Source organism: Puma concolor, chromosome E1 (assembly GCF_028749965.1).
Source record: "Puma concolor isolate L17-30 chromosome E1, mPumCon1.1.hap2, whole genome shotgun sequence".
Classification (NCBI taxonomy): Eukaryota; Metazoa; Chordata; class Mammalia; order Carnivora; family Felidae; genus Puma; species Puma concolor.
In genome coordinates this window covers 38,814,195-38,837,414 of record NC_141680.1, presented here as the reverse complement: position 1 = coordinate 38,837,414, position 23,220 = coordinate 38,814,195, and the positions used below count along the sequence as shown (strand labels likewise).

The following is a 23,220-nucleotide window of genomic DNA, read 5'->3' as shown; positions in this document are numbered from 1 at the left end:
TAGGTTCTCTGCTTATGCATCACCGTTTATTACAAAGAGAAACCTACAATTATCTTTTTTAAGCAAAATTCAAGGCTCCAGGACTCATCTCTGGGGCCTGTCCCTCTTAAATACTAGTAGGAGAAGGGGAGAAGAGAGTTAGCTGCTCTTAGCTCCTACCAACGCTCCCTACCCCCTCCCCGAGTGCAGCGCCCTTTGAGGATGTGTGCGGGGAGCCATGGGGTCCCTCACCTGGCCTTCTGCAGCACCACCCAGCGTCCTTCTCTCCCCGCACACCTGGGCACCAAGTTCCAGGAAGCTTCCTTCTTGTGATGGAAAGTGAGCTCAAGTTCAGGGTCTCCACCTCCTCCAGCTCCAGGAAACCACCCCATCGTGTGGCTTCTGGAAAATTCACTCTCAGAATTGGTCCAGCGAACAGTTACAGGTAGAGAAGGTAGAGGGAGCAACTGAAACTCACCCTTGACCCTGTGCCCCTGGAGGAAGTGAAGTCTGTCCGCTCCCTCTCTCCATTTCTTGCCATGCCCACCTCCCTGCTGGCACCGCCACAGCGAGGAGGGCTGTCCTTCCTGGGTGGGGCTCTCATCCTCGGACTGGAGTGCTTCTGTATGTGCTGGGGGACGTGGGAGTACCCTGGGATCTCCCAGGCCTTCCAGAAAGCTGGGGTATATAAATACAAACCTAAAACCAGACATTTCCTGCCAGCAGGCATCAACTGCCCCCACGGCTTCAGCTGTGGCCAAGGAGGCCAGCGTGGCAAGCTCCTGTCTCAGATCCGGCTGACGGCAGGAGTGGGGAGGTGCTAGCATCCTCCTTGGCCCCCTTCACTGTCCTTTGTCTTCCCTGTCATCAAAGAGGTTGGGGTTCTCTGCCAACGTGGCTCGGACTTTCTTCTTCTCCTTGAAGCGGCCCGAATTGGAGACTTTGACATGCTTGCCCTTTGTGTTCTTGTCCACAATCTTCTCCAGGCGGGTGTTAAAGTTGCCGTCGGGGCCTCCGCCCTCGGGCCCAGGGGGCTCTGCGCTGCCCTCTGTTTGGGCATAGGTGTCGGGGATCTCATAGAGCACCTTGGGTGTGGATTTCTTTTTCCGCAAGAAGGTCAGCTTCCACCAGCCCACTTCGGTCATGGCGTTCCCCGAGCCAAGGGTGGGGCTTTCTGCAAGAGTAGGGTGGGACAGTGAGAGGAGGCAGTGGGGGAGCAGGGGGGTACCTCAGAGCAGCCCTCTCTAAACTCCTAATCGTGGGCTATTTCAGTAGTCCAGGCCTGAAAGAATTGAAGGTGAAGCTGAATGAACCCAGGAAGAGAGGGGAGAGAGGGGCCTGGGGAAGGGGCAGCCAAGTGGACATCAACAGGCCAAGGGGCCGCGGGACAGCCACATACTTTTGCCATGCAGGGTTGTAGGGAGCTTTGAGATTCCAGGCCCCTCAGGGCTGCAGGGAGGTGAACGGCTTGCCTGGGTCACCCAGCACCCAGGCCACTGACACCCTTCCCAATTTCTTCCCACTAGGCCACCAGGCCCTGCCGCCAGGAGCCGGCAGGTGGTTGGCTGGTATCAGATGGGTAGAAACACCCTGTGCATTTTGTTTAGTATTCATTATAAAATAAATAGGATTTACAATTTTGAGAGTAATTTGGACTTCCCAGTGGGGACCAGCAGGAGTGAAGGAGCCATTGTATTTTTCCTGAGCGGGAGGAAGCTCAGGCCGGGAGTGGGAAGTCCCGGGGACTGTACTAGCCTGTGACCTCTAGCAAGTTACTTCTCTGGCCCTCAGAGTCCTCAGCTGTCCCTTCCAGCCCTAACATTTAGCTCTAACGTTAATCCCTGCCCATGGAGGGAGGCATGCTTTGCAAAGTAAAACATGGTAACGTTAGTAATTATCGAGGAATGGTTCCTTTCCCCACCTAGCTTCCATGAGGACAGGAGTCTGCAGGGGAGCCAAAAGCTTGGATATCTGGAAGGTTTGGTGAGGCCACAAGGTCCACATGAGATACTGTTTAGACCAGGCTGGACCCTCCATAAGGTACCCAACAGAGGTGGGGCTTGGAGGCTAGAATCCAGGCATCCCCGCTGACAAGCAGTGCGTCCTGGCTTGGCCTCATCTTCTACTAATTTCCACACAGATGCTGTCTGAGCTAGTACGTGTTCTGGGAGATGAGGTTTCTTGGACATCGTTGCTGGTGGGGGACGGTGGGTGGAAGGTGGAAGAAAGAGACAGCAGACTGGAGGAATTCAGAGCAATGGAAGGGCAGGCATAGGGATGACAGATCAAGGCATCTGTGAGCCTGGAGAGGGTGGTGGTCTGGTTCTCAGGACTCTGCATGTGGCTGTGAAGGGTACTGGGGAGGAGCCAGTAGCCACAATACACCAGAAAGCTAGATGGTCAGGCAGCCCAAGCACAGGCAAATCTATCACCTCCTTTTTTTTTAAAAGTTTATTTATTTATTTTGAGAGAGAGGAGGGGGAGAGAGAGAGCATGAGTAGGGTAGGGGCAGAGAGAGAAGGAGAAAGAATCCCAAGCAGGCTCGACGCTGTCAGCGCAGAACCCGAGGAGGGGCTCCAGCTCACAAACCGTGAGATCATCACCTGAGCCGAGATCGAGAGTCGGACACTTAACTGACGGAGCCATCCAGGCGCCCCGTATGTTACCTCCTTTTAAAAACCAATGGTCTTAGCTATATTCTCTAAAAAGACCAGAAAGAAGTATGACAAATGATTAATAGTGATTTTCTTTATGGAAAAGGAATTGGGGGTGTTTTCTCCCTGTATTGTTTCTGGTTTCCAGATCTTCCCTAATGAGCAAGGATTTTTTTTTTTTTTTTTTTTTTTTTTTTTTTTAAGTGGGAGAGCATATCAAATTTGGGAAAAACAAAAGCAGGATGCTGGTCTAGGCTTGGAATGGATTGAGTGCCCGCCTCCATGGCCCCTTGCTGCTGGTGCCCCCTGTCCCGCCATATACTCAGCCCCCCACCCAGATCACATGCCTGATGGATTCCTTGCTACCTCTTTGGGAAGCAGATCCCACATTGCCAGCTCTGTCCCTCTAGCTGAGCTCAAGTAGCAAGAGAAGCCCAGGGGAGATCTTGTGCAGCTCCCACTTAGAAAGTGAAAGGGGGTGAGAGTGGCCAGATAAATACTCTCAGGGCACCCTGGAGAGGTGAGTGCACAAAGGGGACAGCCTGAGAGGTTTGCTTTGGCAGCTTGCCCCCCACCTGGGCTTAGCACAATCTTGCACAGAACTTGGTGTTCCAGAATGGGTTTCTGGAAGGAGTTGTGGGGAGGACACTTGCTTGGCCTGTGGGTGCCCAGTCGCCGCCTGGTCTAGGGCAAGGCCCGTGACCCCACCACCGCCCATCCGGGGTTGCCAAGGAACTCAGAGAGGGGTGGAGAATCCAACTCCTGAGCCGACGATAACCATCTGACTGCCCACCCCCTTGAGAGAAAGTGCTTCTGCCTGTGCCGGCTAAAATACACCTGCTTTAGGGGCACCTGGGTGGCTCAGTCGGTTGAGCATCCGACTTCGGCTCAGGTCATGATCTCCTGGTTCATGAACTCAAGCCCCACATTGGGCTCACTGCTGTCAGTGCAGAGCCTGCTTTGGATCCTCTGACTCCCTCTCTCTCTGGCCCTCCCCCACGCATGCTCTCCCTCTCAAAAATAAAAATTAAAGCAACATAAAAAAAAGACACCTGCTTTAGTGGGTGCTGCAAATCGGCATCCACGGGGCTTAACTCTCCCCGGAATGAAGGAAGTGACCGATCACAAGGAACCTTATCAGAAAACCATACAGAGAGACGGGAATAGACCTTGGACCCTGCCCTGGGACTTCCACCATGGCACCAAGTCATCAGGGCCCTTGTCTGCTGGCCTTGAACTCTGGGCTAAGATGCCTTTTGCTGTCCCTTCTGTCCGAGAGGACATAGAAGCACTGGTAAGAGATGTTTGCCCCTTTCAGCAAGACTGACGTATGAAAATCTAAACAGAAGAGATAAATTAGAGGACTGTTTATTTTACAAAATAACCAAACTATAAGATTATTTTAAGTGGTGAGTCACCCCAAGATAGTGTAAAATCTGATTTGCTTTCAATCAAAAAAGTGATGTGATATGGGGCACCTGGGTGGCTTAGTCGGTTGAGCGTCCAACTTCTGCTCAGGTCATGATCTCACGGTTTGTGAGTTCGAGCCCCGCGTCGGGCTCTGTGCTGACAGCTCGGAGCCTGGAGCCTGCTGCGGATTCTGTCTCCCTCTCTCTCTGCCCCTCCCCCACTCATGCTCTGTCTCTCTCTCTCTCTCTCAAAAATAAATAAACATAAAAAAAGTGATGTGATATCAAAAGCTATCAAACATCAGAAAGAGTGATATACTTACAGCCACATGCCCACGCCTAATCACAGAAGGTCAGAGGAAACGGGGGGCAGGGGGTGTCCTTGGGTTTTCAAGCAGACCCAGCATTTGGTGACATGTGGTGGGGCCATGCGGTCTGCATGCGCAGGGCCCTTAGCTGGCCAAACTGAGGGCTGGGCCCTCGCCCTGGGGCCCTGCAATCCATGGGATGATAGAAATCAACCCCTGAGGATGCGAGTTAGCTACATCGCCACTGTTTGCACAGCTTTGGAGCCCACAAAGGGCCTCACAGGATAGCCTGCCACCACTCCCCACCCTGCCTATGACAGCCAGCACCCTGGTGGGCATGTGGCCACCTAGGACAAGCCCCACCACTCTAGCTGAGTTCCATGAACTGTTCCAAGGGCCTTGTCCAGACTGAACCAGGCCCCTTCTGAGCTGGGACAAGTTAACCATTGACAGTGTTGGGGGTGGAGGAGTGGAGGGGACTTGAGGAAGTGAGTCAGCTTCTATGCTTGAAGACAAAACCCAGAACCCCCCAGCCCCTATCCCTCTGCAGGACCCCTGATGCCATTTGTGCACTCTGGGTAAGACTGGGCTACCCTGGATAGGAACGGAGAGATGTTCCTACCAGACGGCCAGAAACATCCTCCAGGCTGGTGGTGGGGGCGGGGGGTGGGGGGTGGGTAGGCTCCAGCTTAGTAAGAGTTAATACAGAACTGCTCTGGAGGGAAACTTTCCCAGAAAGAGCTCTGCTGGAGGCCTGGATTAACTCCAAGAGCCAGTGGGATGAGTCTTGAGTGCTGCCTGCCCACCTAGGGGAGAGATGGGAACCAGCCCGCCTGGGTTCCCCCTCCCAGTTAGTCTTGTCAGCCATGGAAGTGGAACGGAGTGCCCTGACGGGGCTCTGTGCCTTGGTTTCCCCACCCCCTCACCCTCTGCCTGTACCTGTAATCCTGGCTGCTCCGGGCTGGAGGTGAGACCTTCCTTAGAGAAGGAGCTGAGCGTGGCAGCTGCCCGGGAGGGAGACTGGAGGAGGTAGGGGTGCCTCCAGGGTGCCACGCCAGGCAAGGCTCAGGCCAGGCGAGCTGGGTAGGAGCAGCTGGACAGCAGGTGCAAGAGAAACAGGTGCAGGAGCGGGTACCTGCTCCGCTGCGGCTCCAGGAGTCAAGGTGAACCTGAAACCCAGCCCCTCCCGGCTAAGTAAACAGAAGCAGAGGCCGGATCAGGCTGATGAATATTCATTACCCCAGAAATCCAATCCCAGTGCCCCTGCACCCACCCAGAAGTCAGGGTCCTCCGGGGATCGCCTAGGCAGGAAGAGGAAACCCCAAGGGAAGTCTGGGGCAGGAGGAACAAGGGAGCCTCTCTCCTCAGTTTCCCCACCCTCGTGGGCCTGGCTGCACCCCCCCCCCCCCCCCGCTGTAGCCAAGGTCACCCTCACCCATTTCATGCCCCAAAGAGGGTCGGACCCTCTCCATCACGGACCACATCTGGACGTGGCCCCAGGCACAACCGGGAAAGGGTTAAGCGCCGCCGTTGTTCCCCGTTGGCCGGGTGGGACGTGGGACGTGGGACGGGGTGCACCCTAGCTCCTTTGAACTCCGGAGTCGAAACCAGTCCCTGGTTAAACTGGTTGGCAGACCGGTTCCCAGGCTGTCCGCTCCACCCCAAAGCTCAATGCTCCTCAGGCGGGCACTGGGTGGGGGGCTGCGGTTCCCTCTTTACCTGAAGGGCCCCTCCTCAGGGTGGGGGGTGGTCACTGGCCCCACCTTGGGCCAGGCTCTCCAGACCCACCCACCCTCAGACATCTCCATCGCTTAGAGGTAGGCTTCGGGGGCTGTGAAATCAGATGCCAAGTTCCACGTGCGTGGGCAGAGCGGCATTTGATTTTCTGATACTGGACCATGCTCCTATTGTACTCTGCAAAGTACCACTTCATGCCCCTTCCTCCAAACTTCCAGGGGTCCATTGCACGGGCTTTTGGTGGATGTTATAAAGGGGGTAACACCTGGGGCCAGCTTTCTGGGAAGGAGGAGAGACGGGGCTGTGGCGAGGCTGGAAGACAGGGAAAGGCGAGAAGGCAGAGCTTGCTCGGGCAGGGGGCGACATCCTCACGGATCCCCTCACTGACCCACCCCCTCCTGCAAACCTGCATTAGCCAAGGTGGTGCGCAGCGTTCACCCAGGGCTGCTTTCGCATCAGGCTCCGAACCTTGGAGCAGGTTATTTTGCCGCCCCCCTCAGGTGGCCCGTCTGTGCTGGCATTCTCTCCCCTAGGACAGGCATCGCTGGAGAGCGAGGAACATCCCCTGTGTGTTCAGTGTCCCTGCAGCTGTGTGTCCCAGTGCGGCCTGGCTTAGATGCCCAATTCACCCACCCAGCTCCTTCCTCCAGGGTCTGAGTGTGTGCCAGGCTCTGAGCCAACTACTGGGTAGAGAAAAGGCAGACGATCCCCCTTTCCTTGGGCTCCTAATCCCCTCAACCAACTCCCAAACTAACCACCTCTCACATCTGCCCTACCATTTCCAACCCTGTTTCTACTTGGTTCAACTTCTCATGGCCTTGTGAGTTCATATTCTCCTCCTTCCTCAACAGCGCCCCTACCTCTAGGCCTCAAGTGGACAGTCCTTCAAAGGCCCCCCTTGGCCCATAGTGGAACCCACTTGGCCCGGCCCTCTTAGGATGGGCCTCTGCAGCTTCCTCTCCCAACGTGCCATAAATCCTCTCACTAGTTCCTTTCTCTGCCTACCTTCCTGGCCAAAGAAGCTGGGATTAGGAGTGCGTGCTGTGTTCCTGCTCGGGAATGACCTCCTGTGTAAACTAAGACAAACTTGGGGGGCCTGGGTGGCTCAGTCTGTTTGTTAAGTGCTGACTTCAGCTCAGGTCATGATCTTGCAGTTCGTGAGTTTGAGCCCTGTGCTGGGCTCTGTGCTGATGGCTCAGAGCCTGGAGCCTGCTTTGGATTCTGTGTCTCCGTCTCTCTCTGCCCCTCCCCTGCTTGTGCTCTGTCTCTATCTCTCCAAAAAAATGAATAAACGTTAAAAAAAATGTTTAAACCAAGATAAACCCCTATTCATCCCTCAAGGCCTGAATTAATTATTACACCTCCTATGCCACCAGGAACTTTTTTATTCCTTCAGAGTTTGCTCATATGCTATTTAACATGATATATACCATGATTGATCATATGGGTGTATGTACATACATATATACATATATAGTATTGTAATGATCTATTCATGTATTTGGCTCCCTTAGAGAATTTTATCTCCTTGAACCAAGAATTATCTGCCACAGATTCAGACCTGACATAGTAGGGACTTAATACAAGCTTTAAAACGCAAATGAGAAATAGAAGTCTTGTCTTTACCCTAAGAAATTCTTAATCTAGCTTGTTTGCCTTTTTCCCACAGTCCCTGGGTCAGGCAAATGTGAGACAAAGCTCATGTGATTTCAGCTACAGCAGGCTTGCTGTTAATTATCATCTTCCCAGGGGTTTATGTGAACTTAGGATATTATTTTGCAAGGTCCGCCTGCCTCTAGTAAGAAGTCTACTTCTTGGGGTGCTGGCTGGCTTGGTCGGTGGAGTGTGCGACTCTTGATCTCGGGGTTGTGGGCTTGGGCCCCACACTGGGTGTGGAGATTACTTGAAAATAAAATCTTACAAGGGCACCTGGATGGCTCAGTCAGTTGAGCATCTGACTCTTGATTTTGGCTCAGGTTATGATCCCAGAGTCATGGGATCGAGCCCAGAGTCAGGCTCCACACTTGGCATGGAGCCTGCTTGAGATTCTCTCTCACTCCCTCTGCTCCTCTCCCCCACTCACGTGTGCTCTCTAAAATAAATAAAATGAAAAAATAAAAATCTTATTTTTTAATTTTTTAAAAACATTTTTTAATGTTTATTTTTTTGAGAGAGACAGAGCATGAGCAGAGAAGGGGCAGAGAGAGAGAGAGACACATAGAATCTGAAGCAGGCTCCAGGCTCTAAGCTATCAGCACAGAGCCTGACGCGGGGCTTGAACTCAAAAACCATGAGATCGTGACCCGAGCCGAAGTTGGACGCTTAACCGACTGAGCCACCCAGGAGCCCCTAAAAATACAAATTTTTAAAAAATAATATAGCTGTCCCAGGAAGGTGCCCACAGCTTTCTAGATCCATCACTTTCTCTGAAAGCCCCATCTCTTTGAGAATGGACATCCCATCTAGAAGAGAACAGAAGAGGCTAAACACTCATCCCAGCTCAAGTGTTGGGAAGACACTGGAGGGTCAATGAGATGGTCACTACCTGGGGTACAGCAACCAAGGGTCAGGGCACCATTTCCATCTTTATTAGAAGGGGCTCCTCCTGGAAGCACTCCTGCCCACACTCCCTGACTCCAAACTCCAGAACTTTGTGATGCCTGGGACCTGGGGAGGGTGGGTGCAGAATCCTGTTCTCTGATTCCCACACTGCAGAAGGAGCCCGAATGAGAACTGCAGTGGGCAGGATTTGGTGGATGCCCACCTGTGGCCGGCCCCTGGAGAACACCACCAGAACCAGGTGCGGGCCGTGGAGTCTCTGGCCCACCCTCCAGACAGGGACCAGCCTGGGAAATCAGGCCCCACCCTTGGCCTTTAGATTTATTTCTGGGAGGAGCTGGGCTGGGAGGGGAGTTTGAGATAAGGCTATAAACTATGAATATTTTCTAAACAGGCCACTTTATTGCTTTATGGTGTTTTTTTTTTTTTTAACCTTTAAATGCACCTCCCTAAAACCAAGTTCAAGTATAATAATTCCACATACAAACATGCAACGTGCACGTTTTCAGAAATTTGCCCTTGTTGAGTGAAGGAAGTAAAATACACCTAGGGAGCCCCAAGGATCTTGGGGCCCTATTGTGGCACGAAGACACAGGGACCATTGGGTTACAGTTGCAAGCAGTTCAGGGGGCCTGATTCTAAGTCCTGAGCTGCGGAAGGAGAGATGACGAAAAGAGCTGGAGAACGTGTAACCCTCCCCACTCCAGACCCAGTGACCCCAGTCCCTACTCATTACTAAATGGCTGCCTGCACATGTCACACCTCTTATTCCTTTCTTTACAAGCAGCCAATAAGCACCTGATTTCAATGTCAGGTATCATGCAGCTGGGGTTACCCAGATGAACAAGCCTGTCCTCGCTGCCCACAAGGTGCTCACAGATGATGTTCGGAGGCAAACTAAAGAAAAACTAGTCTCCGGGGCTTTTAGCCCAGCAGGCAGACACACACACACACACACACACACACACACACACACACACACACACAGCATGGCTGTGAGCAAACACACAGAAAACACGGACCATATAGTAATAAACATATGGTGGATAAAAGAAATGGATTATTTGAATGTCAAGGGTAAGCCTTCTTTTTATGGCTATTGCAGGAAGATAAGTAATAGGTGTTCTTGCCCAGAATGAGGTGTGGTAAGAAGGAACTTTGGAAAGGGGCAGGGACTGCAAGGGTGGGGGTTCCAAGCTTCTGGCACAACAACTGGGGGAAAAGATGGGAATCAAGCCAAAGCGGAGGGAGAAAGAGACCCGGGGCTGAGATGGCCAAGCAGAGTGAATGGGGTAGGCAGGGCCTCGGGAGAAGCCACATCCCACGGAGAACAAGAATGCAAGCTAGGGAGCCAGACAGGCCTGGGTTTGAATCGCAGCCCCACCAACTACCAGCTGTGTGAACTTGGACAAGTTACTTAACTAAGCAAGATCTGGCTAATAATAGTACCCACATTATAAGGTTGTTGGAAGGATCAAGTTAGATAAAGGCTTGTAAAACATCTACACTGTCACGTGGCACACGGTTATCACTTAATAAGAAAGCTAACAACAACAACAAAGGATAGTCAAGCAGCCTGCCTGCAGGCCGCCCCGGGGCTCCGTGCTTTCCTGTCCAAAGCTGGCACAGGCCTGCTATGCCCTTCTCCACCTCCCCAGTGTCCCATCTGCTAAATCCTCAGAGGATCATGAGGATCACAGTGAGGCATCCCACATGCCACCTTCCGACTGCTGGAAGACCCCCAGGACCCGATGCCGCGGATGCCAGACCACATATGTGCTTCTCTGCCCATAGGCCCCGAGGTTCTCTGTGGCTTTTGGAAAAGGACAAACACTGCAGAATGCCACCCCAAACCCACACTCCTGTGCTGTCTAGGGCAGCCACCCTGAGCTGAGGCCAGCGGCCGGGCAGAACTATTCTCAAACATCCTTCTGTTCCACATGAGTCACCCCGGGGAGCTGTGGGTGGGGTGAAATGCTGGTGGTCTCTGCCTCCACCAACTCACCCTGTCCTGCTGTGCCCCACCTGTTGGTTCAAGGAGGAGAGATGCACCTTGAGGGTGGGGCAGGGCCATGCTTCTTGGGGTGTCCCAGGGAGCCAGGAACACATAGTTGGAGCCCAGTAAGTGTTTGTTTAATCATGGGGGGGGGGGGGAGTCCCAGCAATTCTTACAGCCTGAGTCAGGACTCTGAGATGGGAGCCAAATTCCCATGAGAGAGCCCTGAAGAGGCCCTTAGTTCTGCCCAGTGAGCTATATCCAGGGAAATCTTTCAATTCATGTTGGAATAATGATGATTAGGGGCACCTGGGTGGCTCAGTTGGTTAAGTGCCCAACTTCGGCTCAGGGCATGACCTCCTGGTTCCTGAGTTTGAGCCCCTCATCAGGCTCTGTGTTGACAGTGCAAAGCCTGCTTGGGATTCTCTCTGTGTCCACCTCTCTTTCCCCCTCCCCTGCTCTCTCTCTTTCTCTCACAAATAAACAAATAACTTAAAAAAATTTTTTTTAATTAATGACGATTAATGTTTCACACACAGACACGGTCTTCAAAGCATGAGAGATATATTAAAGCATGTTGTAAAATGCAAAGTGTTATATACGTCTAGTATGTTTATTTATGTAAGCCTATAAACAGAAATACCAAGATAGTCAAGATAGGTGCTAGCTCCATGTTAAGGAAACTGGCTGGCAGAGAGGTTATGGAAATAGTCCAAGATCTCCCTGGATGGAAATCTAGGTCTTCTTGTTGCTATAGCACACCACACAGTTCAAGAACAAATTTTTCTGAGCCCCAAGTGCTGTGCTGGGGCAGAAACGGGGTGGGGTGGGGATGGTCCTTTCCAAAGAACCAGCCAGAGCCTCCTGGAGGAGCTAACATCCTGGAAGGGGAGGGGCCCCAAATGGCACACCCAGCCCTGTGAGGTCCCTGGTAATCTATCCTGGGCCCACCCAGTCTCTTCCTCACTCTACCCACCTCTTGCCCAATCTCATGCCTTCCCTCAGCCTCAGCCAGCATGTGAACTTCAGATCAGTCAGCTTGTGGCTCTCCAAAGCTGCACCCTTAGCCCCAGGGCTCCCCCTGAACTCCAAAGCTATAGACCCAAGTGTCTCTTGCACACTTTTTTTACATGGGGGCCTCCCAGCACCACTAACCTGGTAAGTTCAAAGCCAAGAACCCCGCCTCCCCAATACCTGGTCAGCATCCTGCATCCCTGTCTCAGTTGGTGGCACTCCTAATCCAGCCACTTTACATGTCATCCTTGCTGTCTATCTCCCCCATCCACACACCCACTTGATGGCCAAGTTCTGTCCATTTCCCTCCAAAACATCTCTCAAATCCAGCCCTTCCCCTCCTCCTCATGCCTTGTCCCAGGTCACTGACCTCTGCATGATAACTTCCAGATAGTCTCCCTGTCTCCAGCCTTATCTCCCACGAAACCATCCTCCTTGCAGTTGATTTGAACAGGTCCCTCCCTGCTTCAAAACCCTTCAAACCCTCCAGTGGTTCCTCTCTGTCAGCGGAGGTAAAGTCCAAGTTCCCTAATGAGGCTCCTCCCTATGATATGACCTTTCCACTTTTACGGCTCTTCTCTGGCCACTACTTGCTACAAACCTTTTACTGCACAGAGGCTGGCCTGCCTTCCCGGCCGCCTTCATGAGTGTGAGACCTGATGCAGGGCCCCTCATGAAATTCTTCAACTTTTTAACAAGGGGCCCTACATTTTCATTTTGCCCTGGACCCCACCAATTATGTTGCCAGTCCTGCCTGCCTGTTGTTCCTTGCACCCCTCTTGCAGTTTGTGGCCTCCATAGCTTTGTCTGGACAGTCTCCTCCACCCGGAACACATCTCCCCACAGGCCCCTCTTTGTGTAGCCCTTCCTTTAAGATTCATTTGAGGTGTTCTCTTTGGAATGCCTCCCTTGACCTTCCTTCCACCCCTTTCCTGTCCAATCACACAACACATAGCAGGTGCTCAACACATGTCTATCAGATAAATTGAATGGGAAGGTAAAGTGTGACAAGTGCCACAAGTGTGCGACGAACAGTAAAGCCAGGCAAGGCAGGAAGAAGGCATTTCTAACGGCTTACAAGGCTCCAGGGTCGGCGCTAGGACCCTGTCTGCAAGCACAGTAATGCCTGCACCGTAAACCCCGCGCCCACCTGGCCGGAAGCTGCCCGGACCAACTCTCCGGCGCCGTCTGCCGTGATCTCGCAGCCCCTGCAGCCTTTTCTCGGCGTCCCCGCCCTTCTCCAGCTTTGAGCCCGCCTCGCGTCTCCCATTGGCTGTCTTCGGTTCTCCCGCCCCTCCCGGGCTCAGCCATTCGGAGCCCCGAGGTGGGTGGGGCTTGTGGCCAGGGGTGGAGCGCGCGCCCCGATTGGCTCGGAGGAAGATGGCGACGTGGCCTGAGGAGGTCCGACCGTGCCAAAACTGAGGCTCGGCCAGGCCTGCGCTGGATTGGTTGTAGGTGGGGCTGACTTGGGTCGCCGGCCGGAAGCGGAAGTGGAGGAAAGATGCAGGTGTGGAGACAGGAGCTGGGGGAATGGGGCACTAGTCTGTCACCCCTGGACTGAGCTCAACCCATCGGTCCCAGACCCGCTTCTCCGGTCTCCCTCTCGGGTTCGGCCCTTCCCGGCCCAACATTCTGGCCCCTCAAGGTGGCGGTTGGGCCCCGGAAATAAGCGCGCGGGTGGCACGCCCCCTCCCCGCGCTCAAGCCCCGTTTCTCGCTGTGTTTCCCGCCAGGACCATCAGCACGTGCCCATCGACATCCAGACCAGCAAGCTGCTCGGTAGGAGGGGACGCCCCGCGCAACCGCTGTCAGGGGGAAGCCCGGCCCATTGCCTCCTGTTGCCAACAGCTGGGAGCCGTGACGCCCCAAGGCCCCTGACCACTCGCCCTGTTCTATGCCCTCTGCGGTGGCTACCTGCCGGCGCTAGGAAGAGCGGGAAGGAACCATTCTTAGTCTGTACTTGACCTGCGTCTTCTACTAACACGTCATTCCTAACACGTGTTGTAAGGTCATTCAGGCATCAAGAGAGTAGTGGCTTACTTTAAAGACGGTCAGCTACTAAGCAGTAGATCCGAAATTGGAACTTAAGTTTGTCAGCCCCAGGGTCGATGCTTTTTGTATGAAAAAAAAAAAAAAAAAAAAAAAAACTTACTTTCCTTTCGTTTTAATTCTTTTTAAAAATTTTTTAATTATTTTTGAAGGAGAGAGAGACAGAGCATGAGCGGGGGCGGGAGAGCAGAGAGAGAGAGAGGGAGACACAGAATTCGAAGCAGGCTCCAAGCTCTGAGCTGTCAGCACAGAGACTGATGTGGGGCTTGAACTCACGAAACTGTGAGATCATGACCTGAGCCGAAGTCGGATGCTTAGCCGACTGAGCCACCCAGGCACCCCTACCTTCCTTTCATTTTAAAAGCTTCCATCTCCGCTTGATTTTAGGAGGAAGAGAGACAGAGATCCAATTGGGAATAAAGAACTTTTAGTGGCCAGGCCATCTCCCTGCTGCCAGTATCTGATCTCTATACCTCCTCAGTTCAGAGCCAGGCAAGGACCTCTTCATTATGACTTTTCCAGGGCGAGTGCACAGCTCCTGGATTTTAAAATGCTCATTGGATCAATTGATTTGATGCTAGTTTAGTCATTAAGATGACCTCTGTTTGACTACCTCGTCCCCTTCTAGTTCTATGACATCTACAGAATTTTTCTCTCTGAAGATTTTAGAGGAATACAGCAGAAACAGTGTAAGTGATAGCTAGCGTGGGACCCCAATGTTTGGCTAGTTGGCAGGTGTATTAACAAAGGCAAGGTTCTGGACTCACCATTGTGGACCATTCGGTCAGTTCTGTGCAGTGGCCACTTGATGGAGCTTCTTTAGTGTCCTTTCACATTTGTCCCAGTTCTGCAGCACCTGTGCACTCTTGCTGTATGAGCTTGTCACTGGTCATGGGAAGGACCAATGGAACAGCAACCATTCATTCAGAGTTGGCTCTACCAGGTGCTGTTTTAAGCACTTGACATTGTAAAAATGATTTTTACTAGGATTTATCGAGTCCTTGCCATGTGCTAGGCACGGTGCCCCATGTTTTACTTTTATTCCCTCTTGTGTCCAGTACCGTATTATCCTCATCTTACATGTGGGGAAACCAAGGCACAGAAAGGTTAAGAGATTTGCCTAAGCAAATTGATAATCAGAAGCCAGGACCATGTGATCGCAAAGCCTAGCTCTTAGTGCTCTCCTCCTGAGGAAATGTACATGGCTCTCATCCCCCCACCCGCTCTACTAAAAACACAAATCTGGGCTCAGATTCCAGGAGGTCAGTCATATTGGTATTCTCGTGGTGCCAGGTGTTACCTAGTCTGCAGGGCGCTGTAGGTATTAGGGGCTTTGCAGTTGTTCATTCATCCGGTACTTGGCATAATCATCTTGTATTTTCCATTGTCACGATTAATCCCAGCCCTGAGGAAGTGGAAGTTGAAAAGCATCCTCTGTCAGTAAGAAAGATATAATTACTCATGGAAGCAAAAATATTATGGAGAATTTAGAGCGGTCAAAAGTGGCACTTTGATGTCAGGACTAATTCACAGTTTTTCTTTATCCCTGCACGGAGGCAGTTGCTCTATAAAAGTCACACTGCGATGAAGTCAGGTTGCTGGAGTCTGTTTAACGCCAAGGGTCCCTTTGAGGCTCTCTTTATTCCCATCTTCCCGTGATCCCCCACACCTTAACCAATATGAACACAACTTTTAGCCAGTGTCTTAGCGTATTTCACTTGAATTAGTGACGGCGTTTTGGCTGTCATGAGTGGGAATGCTATGATTTGGGTGTTTCTCACATAGACTGGCTGGTCGACAGACGACACTGCAATCTGAAATGGCAGAGTCTGGTGTTGACCATCCGAGAGAAGATCAATGCTGCTATCCAGGACATGCCAGAGAGCGAGGAGATCGCCCAGCTGCTCTCTGGATCCTGTGAGTGATTTGGGACTACATTACCGGAGCCCCGTCTTTCCTGGAGCACTGTATATCAGCCAACCTCCTCCCTTATTGTTTAGCTTTAGGACTAATCCCTAGAGAAAGATTTATTTGGGGGGGGGGGGTACATGCTAGTTTCTTCCAACACACAATGGTGAAGGGGAAAGCTATGCATGCTAAGATTCTCAGCACATTCATCAGTCAGCCATGTGCCCAGCATAGTGGGCAAGATACTATAATTCCCAGAGTCTTTGCTCTTCCTTGCTCTCTAGACATTCACTACTTCCACTGCCTAAGGATCGTGGACCTTCTCAAAGGCACCGAAGCCTCCACAAAAAATATTTTTGGCCGGTACTCTTCACAGCGAATGAAGGCAAGTGTGGCTGAAGCCGCTTAATGTGCAGCCAGACCCATCCGGTCTACAGGGTCAGAGCCTCTGGTCTCGCTGAGGGTCCGGTGGAGATGCCTACATAGCATATTTCCTGAGCTTTCTGTCCATCCCCAAAGTTTGTACCAAAAGTAGATCCTACCCCTGGGTTTCCATTTTCAGGCCTGCTGCTTTGGGGAATGCTCATTGGCACCACGTTGTTAAAATGAAGTGGTCCAGCCAGCGTTATGTAGAAAGGCAAGGGGTTTGCGTCTGATGTGATGTGAAGGCTGGGGGAGCTTCCCCTGTGTGCGGCTTGAGCTGAGATGTGGCTGCCCGAGTGCTATTCCGGCTCACTTCCTATTTCCGTTCTTACCCAGGATTGGCAGGAGATCGTAGCCCTGTATGAGAAGGACAACATCTATCTAGGTAAAGTGGCCCAGCCTGGGAGGCTGGAGTCCAGGGGCAGCCCACTCCCAGAGTTCTGGGACACTAGGCTTCCAGGAGGCACAGTCCGTGTGGGGGATGAGGTTGGGGTATGAGTGTTTGCCAGGTGGGCCAAGAAATCCCCCAAAGAGTGTTGGGAGAAAGCGGAAGACCAGGCAAGTAGGGGGCCTTTGCCGGGCCTGACCAGGCAAGTATGTATAGACCCAACACCACTGACCTCTTGGTGACCACCTCCCCCCTCTTCTCCACTGGGCAGAGGAAGCATGGGTCATCGGGGGGCCATATTGGATGCCTGAGAGTAATTACAGGGCCGATTGTACTTCGGGGTATGTTTCCCCCAAGTATTAATAATAATAGTTGATTCTTGCTGAGTATCTACTGAATGCCAGGAATCGTACTCCTGTTTCATGTGGATTCTGTTAGTCCTCATGGGAAATATTTTGGCCCCTGTTTTACAGAGGAGGACTGGATTGGAGAGGATAAGGTGGCTGTGTGAGGTTCCACGGCTGGGAAGGGGAGGAACGGGGTGGGCGGTGGGGGGAGCCAAGCCGTGCTCTCCGCTGCTAGGCCTCGGTGTATTTGTGCGTGTCCCGGGGGCAGGCTTGCCTTGTGGTGTGGGCGTCTGGGGTGAATTTCCTGGGCCCTTCGCAGTGGAACTCTCTAGCCTCCTGGTTCGAAATGTCAACTACGAGATCCCTTCGCTGAAGAAGCAGATCGCCAAATGCCAGCAGCTGCAGCAAGAATATAGTCGCAAGGAGGAGGAGGGCCAGGCAGGGGCCACCGAGATGCGAGAGCAGTTCTACCACTCATGCAAGCAGTACGGCATCACGGTGAGCAGGAGGGCTCCTGGGGCCTCTTGGCCTGAGCCCAGCTCCTTGGCTTCTGGGAAAGGTTCCCTTCTCGGCCCGGTTGCACCCTTCTTGGGCCAGTGTCTCACCCATCTCCAGTCTCTGGGCATTTTCTTTAACCCACTGGGCTCCGCTTCCCACCACTCCTGTCTTAGCCTCCCTCGTCCATCCTCTTTAGGGAGACAACGTCCGGAGAGAACTGTTGGCCCTGGTGAAGGACCTGCCGAGTCAGCTGGCTGAGATCGGGGCCGGGGCCCAGTCTCTGGGCGAAGCTATTGACCTCTACCAGGCCTGTGTGGGGTTTGTGTGTGAAAGGTAAAGGACCTCTTTCTCTCCAGCAGCTGGGACAGTTGACCTATTTTTCCTGCTGTCCTCTCTTCTCTGCTTGTGTTTTCGGACATGACATTTGAGTTTAATTTTACATATGTGAACCTGTGGAAGCCTTGCCCATCTGGCCGCAGGGCTCAGGGTGGCGCCCGGCGGGGGCTCTGTGAGTGGGCAGTGGAAGGGTCAGTCTGGTGCTCCGTTGCAGCCCCACAGAGCAGGTGCTGCCGATGCTGCGATTCGTGCAGAGGCGGGGAAACGCCACTGTGTACGAATGGAGGACGGGGACCGAGCCCTCTGTGGTGGAGCGGCCGCACCTCGAGGAGCCTCCTGAGCCGGTGGAAGAAGACGCGGTAAGATGATGAGCCAAGTGAGAGCTGCTTCCTCATCCCCCCACACAGCTCCACCCCTCCCCACCCCGCCCTGACTGAGTTCAGAGTCTCAGAAGGAAGAAAAGAAGAGACTATACATAGAAGGGTCCAGGGGGGCCCTGTTCCTTTAATTTTCCGGCCTCCTTGAGGCCAGAGTGTAGATGAGCACTGAAAAGGCTCAGTGAGCCTGTTGGCTTTAATCTAGAAATCCTTCAGCCCTGTGAACTCTGAAGTTGGGCGGTCCTTTGGGGAGCGCGGAGCCCATTGCACTTGAACAGTGTGCCAGTGCCCCTTCCATGGGCAGCTGAGGCCCCTGGGGAGGCAGGCCCCTTTGCTTTCACCCACTTTCTGTGAGCTAACACTTTTTTCCCCTTCTAGATTGACTGGGGTGACTTTGGGGTGGAGGTGGCTTCTGAAGGGATGGACTCTGGCATCTCTGCCCAGGCTGCCGAAATTGACTGGGGCATCTCCCTGGAATCGGACTCAAAGGTTAGGACGCTCTCACAGTCCATCCCTCTGAGAACTTTTCTGTGATCACTGCTTTGGTGATAAAAGAAGCGTTGTCTGTCTCTAAAGGCATTTCTTGAAGTCCATAGCTTTCAGACCAGATTGGCAGGGGGAGGCAGTTTCCACAGTGTCATATCCCAGGTTTGACATTTTTCTCCTGGCATTTGGGGCAAGGTGTCAGGTACAGGCAGGTGGTAACTCTAAGCAGGGATGAGAGTGGCAGCATACATGGGCCCCCCTGCCATCTTTACCACCTACGTCAGGGCTGTAAGTCCTTCGTACAGTTGAAATGTGTAGGCCATGGACTTATCAAGGGCTTTGGTTTATCCCGGCTCCCTTTGCTGGGGAAGATTCTTGCAACCCTGCCAGGGTTCTTTGCTTTCTACCTAGGAAGCTGGGGGCGATGGGATAGACTGGGGAGACGATGCCGCTTTGCAGATCACAGTGCTAGAAGCTGGAACCCAGGGTAAGTGCAGCCCTCCCTGTAGCCCTGGCAGAAGTGAGTGCTCAAAAGCCAGCCACCCTGCCCCCCCCCCCCACGTGTCTCTAGAAACAAAGAAGAAATGCACTTGCCAAGATTGGGCTTCTCACGCATTTAACTGTTTTCTCAAAATCTTGATGATGACGTGAGTGTGGAGGAACATTGTAAGTCTGGAAGCTCTCAACTTTTGAGATCCCAAATATGGGTCACCTTTCCTGGTGGGAGGTTCCTGGAGGGCTGCTGGACTTGGAGGTGTGACCTGACCCCCTGCCCACCGCTGGAGAGGATGCAGCAGCGATCTGAGCCGCTAGAGGGCGGTGCAGGATGAAACTTCGCGGCCTACCAGAGCAGAGGAGGCCTTTCCTGGCCCTGAACCCAGCTCTGCGGCCCCCCTCACAGACCTGCCGCCCGTAGTAGTGGCTGGTAGTAGTGTCCGGTTAAGGAAAGGGTAACCCTATCCCCCTGGGATGAGATCGATAGTAGCTTTAGGGCAATGGGTTTGTGTCCATATTAACCCACCAGAACCTCTCGAACTTGAGGGTCTTTTTCTGTGGTCCCCAGCGACTTTATCACTTCTCTGTCTCTCCTCCTGGCAGCTCCAGAAGGTGTTGCTAAGGGCCCAGATGCCCTGACACTTCTTGAATACCCTGAGACCCGGAATCAGTTCATTGATGAGCTCATGGAGGTACCTTCGTCCTCTGGGAGGACGCTTCCTCTTTGTGTTAATCTCCGCCTGTTGCCTTCCCAGTGGACTGCTGGCTGGTGAGGTCCTCGTCAAAGTTCTTAGTCCTCACCTGTTCCCTTTTCTTTCTGCCCAGAGAGGCCCCTCTTAGCCTCCAGGACAGAGAAGGACAAAGGGATCAAGTTTCTAAGGTAGAATAAGAGTGACAAGACATGCGGCTGGTTCCCAGATTCTTCCCAGCCCTTTCTTAATCCAGGGCTTCTCAGATGTGGATTCCTGTTCCCTGAATTTCATTCCTCACAGAGAGAAAATACCTTCACTGGGGCAGAGAGAACCCGTTGAATCTGTGTGTCCTTAGTTATCCATACACTGGGAGGAAGGAGAGGTGTCCAGGGCTTGAGAGGGCCTGAGATAGGAGTAGGGGACAGAAGAATGACAGTGAGAGGCTGCCTCAAGGTCTCACATTATAAATCTTTTTTTTTTTTTTTAATGTTTTTTTTATTTTTGAGAAAGAGAGAGAGTGTGTGAGCCGGGGAGGGACAGAGAGAAGAGAGAGACACAGAATCCGAAGCAGGCTCCGGGCTCTGAGCTGTCAGCACAGAGCTGGACATGGGGCTCGAACTCAGGCACCGTGAGATCCTGACCTGGCCGAAGTTGGACACTTAACTGACTGAGCCACCCAGGCGCCCCATCAAACTCTCACATTATAGTTGCTAAGTTTTTAGCAGTAAAAGTATTCAGAGGAAATAACACCTTCTCACCCAGAGTCCAACCCTCACGTCTCATTCTTGCGTTTTGAGCATCTGAGAACGTCTGAGTTCTCTTCTTGGTTTCAACCAGATCCTCTTCTGCCCTCAGCTCGAGATCTTCTTGACCCAGAGAGGCGTGGAGATGAGTGAGGAGGCAGACATCTTGTCCGTGAGCCAGTTCCAGCTGGCTCCCGCCATCCTGCAGGGCCAGACCAAAGCAAAGATGGTTACCATGGTGTCGGCGCTGCAGGATCTGATCGGCCGGCTCACCAGTCTTCGAATGCAACACCTGTTTATGATCCTGGCCTCACCAAGGTCTGGTTTCCCCCTTGACATCGGGCTGTTCCGGAGCATGATGTGGGGCTCTGCCATCTTGAGCAGCCCTGACTCCTTGTGTTCCTCTTCTCCATGCCCCCCAGAGCTCTTCTCTGCCTCCCATAGCAGTGCTGTCACGGTTGGGATCAGGGGTTGTCTTGGGGCAAGATGGCTCTGCTTCCCAAGTAGGACAGGGGAGCTGGGAGCACTCTACCTCGCAAAGAAGGAGTTGAAGGGTGTGGAGGCTGAGAGGCCTGTTAGGGATTTGGTTTCCTGAGCCTCACCTTTCCCAGCAGCTGAATGGGGATGCTCGGGGTTGCTCGGCAGCACCCCTCACCTGAATACCCTGCACAGGTATGTGGACCGAGTGACTGAGTTTCTCCAGCAGAAGCTGAAGCAGTCCCAGCTTCTGGCTTTGAAGAAGGAGCTGATGGTGCAGAAGCAGCAGGAAGCGCTTCAGGAGCAGGCGGCCCTGGAGCCCAAGTTGGATCTGCTGCTGGAGAAGACCAAGGAGCTGCAGAAGCTGGTGAGACCGGAAAGGCAGACCTGCCAAGCAGGTGGGGGACCCCCAGTTTCTACACAGCAAGGCACCCCTGCCTCTCTGCTTCCCACCCACTTGGTACCTCTGTCTTTCAGATTGAAGCTGACATTTCCAAAAGGTACAGTGGGCGCCCCGTGAACCTGATGGGAACCTATCTGTGACAGCCCCCACATTCTACCTTCCCGGCTTCCCAGCCTTCAGGAAGAGGGGTGCTACAGCCAGGGCTGATGCGGCAGGGCCCTTCCTGGCCAGAGACCAAGTGATTGGAGGATGGAAGGCCGCATGAAGGAGCTGTCACCTAGATGGTGACCTTGACCCTCACTGTATGTTCTGGCAAGAAGCTATCTTGATTGGCCCTGTGGCCTGTCAGCCTGCAACCCCAGTTTCTGGTCCTTCTCATCATCTAGTTGGACTTAATAAAAGAGGAAGAGACTCTTGCTTCACCACTGACAGTTTCTGCTTCTCTGGGCCTTGAGTCAAGGCCATGCACCTGTTTGCCTGGGGTTCTTGATCGAGTGGGTTCCCTAGGCCATCAGCTGTTCCTGTGGAGTCCTGGGTTAGAGACTTTGCCTCTTTGCCTCTGGTGACAGGGAGGGCCCCAGATGAGCATCTACAAGTGGTTCAGCAAGCTCTGGGGTAGCTGAGTCTGCTGGGCCCCTTTCTTTCCATGGCCAGGCCAGACTGCCCCACTTGGGCCAGAAAGCCAAGGGGAACAGTCGAGTGGCAGCCTTGTTGGAGCCAGCGAAGCTGTATTTTCCTTTTAATCACAGCTCACCTCCAGGCAGGGGGACAATGCGGTTTGGGGAGGAAGGGTCTGATAAACAAGGTGGAGACAGGAGTTGTCACCTTCACTAGCCGCCTGTCCACTTCCTGCCCGTAACTGCCCGCACTGTGATTGGGTAGAGCCCACCCCAGGATGGCGCCCCTCTCCCAAGCCACCTACCCATCCCCATTTCCCAGGAAGGGTAGGGGTTGGGGGTGGCCGGCAATTCGATTTTAATTTCATAGCAGAGCAGTTGATTCATGGCTCTTTGTCGCTGGCGTTGACTCCCGTAATGACTTTCCATCAAAATGAAAAGTGGAGTGACACCACTCATTATTCCTGCTGCTTGTTATCTCAGTTCTGGGGAGGGCCGCCCCCTCCCCGCTGCCTTTCAGCCGTCCCGGACAGTGAGTGATGGCCCCTATTAATCACCGACCCCGCGGACTCCGGCGGACACACGCTATCCGAAGGAGAGAGAGATAAGGCAGCATGAACTGCTCGAAGCCGCTCCTATCAATTAATGTCAGCCCGTCGCTTCCCCCCAATCTTTGCCTGTTCACCTCCTTTTGGAGGAAATGGGGGCTGGAATTAGTCTAGGAATTGGAAAAGGGAAAACATTGGTGTGGAATGTCGAGGTAAAACCGTCCTTAGGGTCGAAGGACACAGAGGGGACTGCGCGGGCTGCACCCTGCCCTCGGCCGCCATGAAGGCGCCCGGCCTGGGGGGCTGTCTGCGTCTCTTCGTCCCTTTCCCTCTGAGAGGGTGGCCGCCAGCTCCTGCCCCACCTGTTCAGCTGCCGGCTGCACTGGCCTTCCGGCCTGCCTCTTGCAGCAGCCATCAGCTCACCGAGGCATGCCGCCCTCGCCCGCTCTCCTGTCCCTCGTCCAATCACCAGCTGCTACACAGACACTATTGCTTCCAGGCACCGCGAGGTAGGGAGAAGCCCTGTGGACCACGTGACTGCAGCAGGCTGGTTTGGGCCTCAAAAGCTCTTGCTCCTCGCCCTTCCAGAGGGGCACCTCGCCTGTCTTCTCTGCCCTGCCTGGGGCCAATGGCAGGAAGTCACACAGGCTGAGGTTTGGCCATCTTCGCAGGAGGGGAAGTGGGTTTAGATAGAAAGGGTTCTCTCTGCAGATTTTGGCCACGTTGCTAAGCGGTGTGGTTAGGGGACTGTTCTCTCTCAGAGGGATTAGGCCTGGTT

General features: G+C 53.2%; 2 protein-coding genes across 5 annotated transcripts; one reads left to right on the top strand and one right to left on the bottom strand.

The window, feature by feature from the left end:
• Nucleotides 1-5,448, bottom strand: PRR15L (proline rich 15 like). 2 transcript variants are annotated; one of them, XM_086687119.1, is made up of 2 exons: nt 5,290-5,448; nt 1-1,153 (listed from the first exon to the last, which is right to left on the bottom strand). In XM_086687119.1, exon 2 carries the CDS (start codon nt 1,122-1,124, stop codon nt 822-824), a length of 303 nt encoding a protein of 100 aa, XP_086543245.1. In that variant the 5' UTR covers nt 1,125-1,153; nt 5,290-5,448; the 3' UTR covers nt 1-821. The 2 variants fall into 2 exon arrangements, with proteins under 2 accessions (XP_086543245.1, XP_086543246.1); XM_086687120.1 differs by lacking the exon at nt 5,290-5,448 and adding an exon at nt 4,366-4,985.
• A 7,563-nt stretch (nt 5,449-13,011) lies between these two features.
• On the top strand, nt 13,012-21,699 carry CDK5RAP3 (CDK5 regulatory subunit associated protein 3). 3 transcript variants are annotated; one of them, XM_086687109.1, is made up of 14 exons: nt 13,012-13,163; nt 13,389-13,434; nt 15,490-15,621; nt 15,897-15,997; nt 16,372-16,420; nt 17,090-17,268; nt 17,465-17,601; nt 17,819-17,963; nt 18,360-18,470; nt 18,879-18,954; nt 19,566-19,654; nt 20,510-20,715; nt 21,070-21,241; nt 21,352-21,699. In XM_086687109.1, the coding sequence occupies exons 1-14, from the start codon at nt 13,158-13,160 to the stop codon at nt 21,415-21,417; spliced, it is 1,515 nt and encodes a 504-aa protein (XP_086543235.1). In that variant the 5' UTR covers nt 13,012-13,157; the 3' UTR covers nt 21,418-21,699. The 3 variants fall into 3 exon arrangements, with proteins under 3 accessions (XP_086543235.1, XP_086543237.1, XP_086543238.1); XM_086687112.1 differs by having other exon boundaries at nt 13,149-13,263; XM_086687111.1 differs by lacking the exon at nt 16,372-16,420 and having other exon boundaries at nt 13,023-13,163.
• Nucleotides 21,700-23,220: the final 1,521 nt, after the last annotated feature.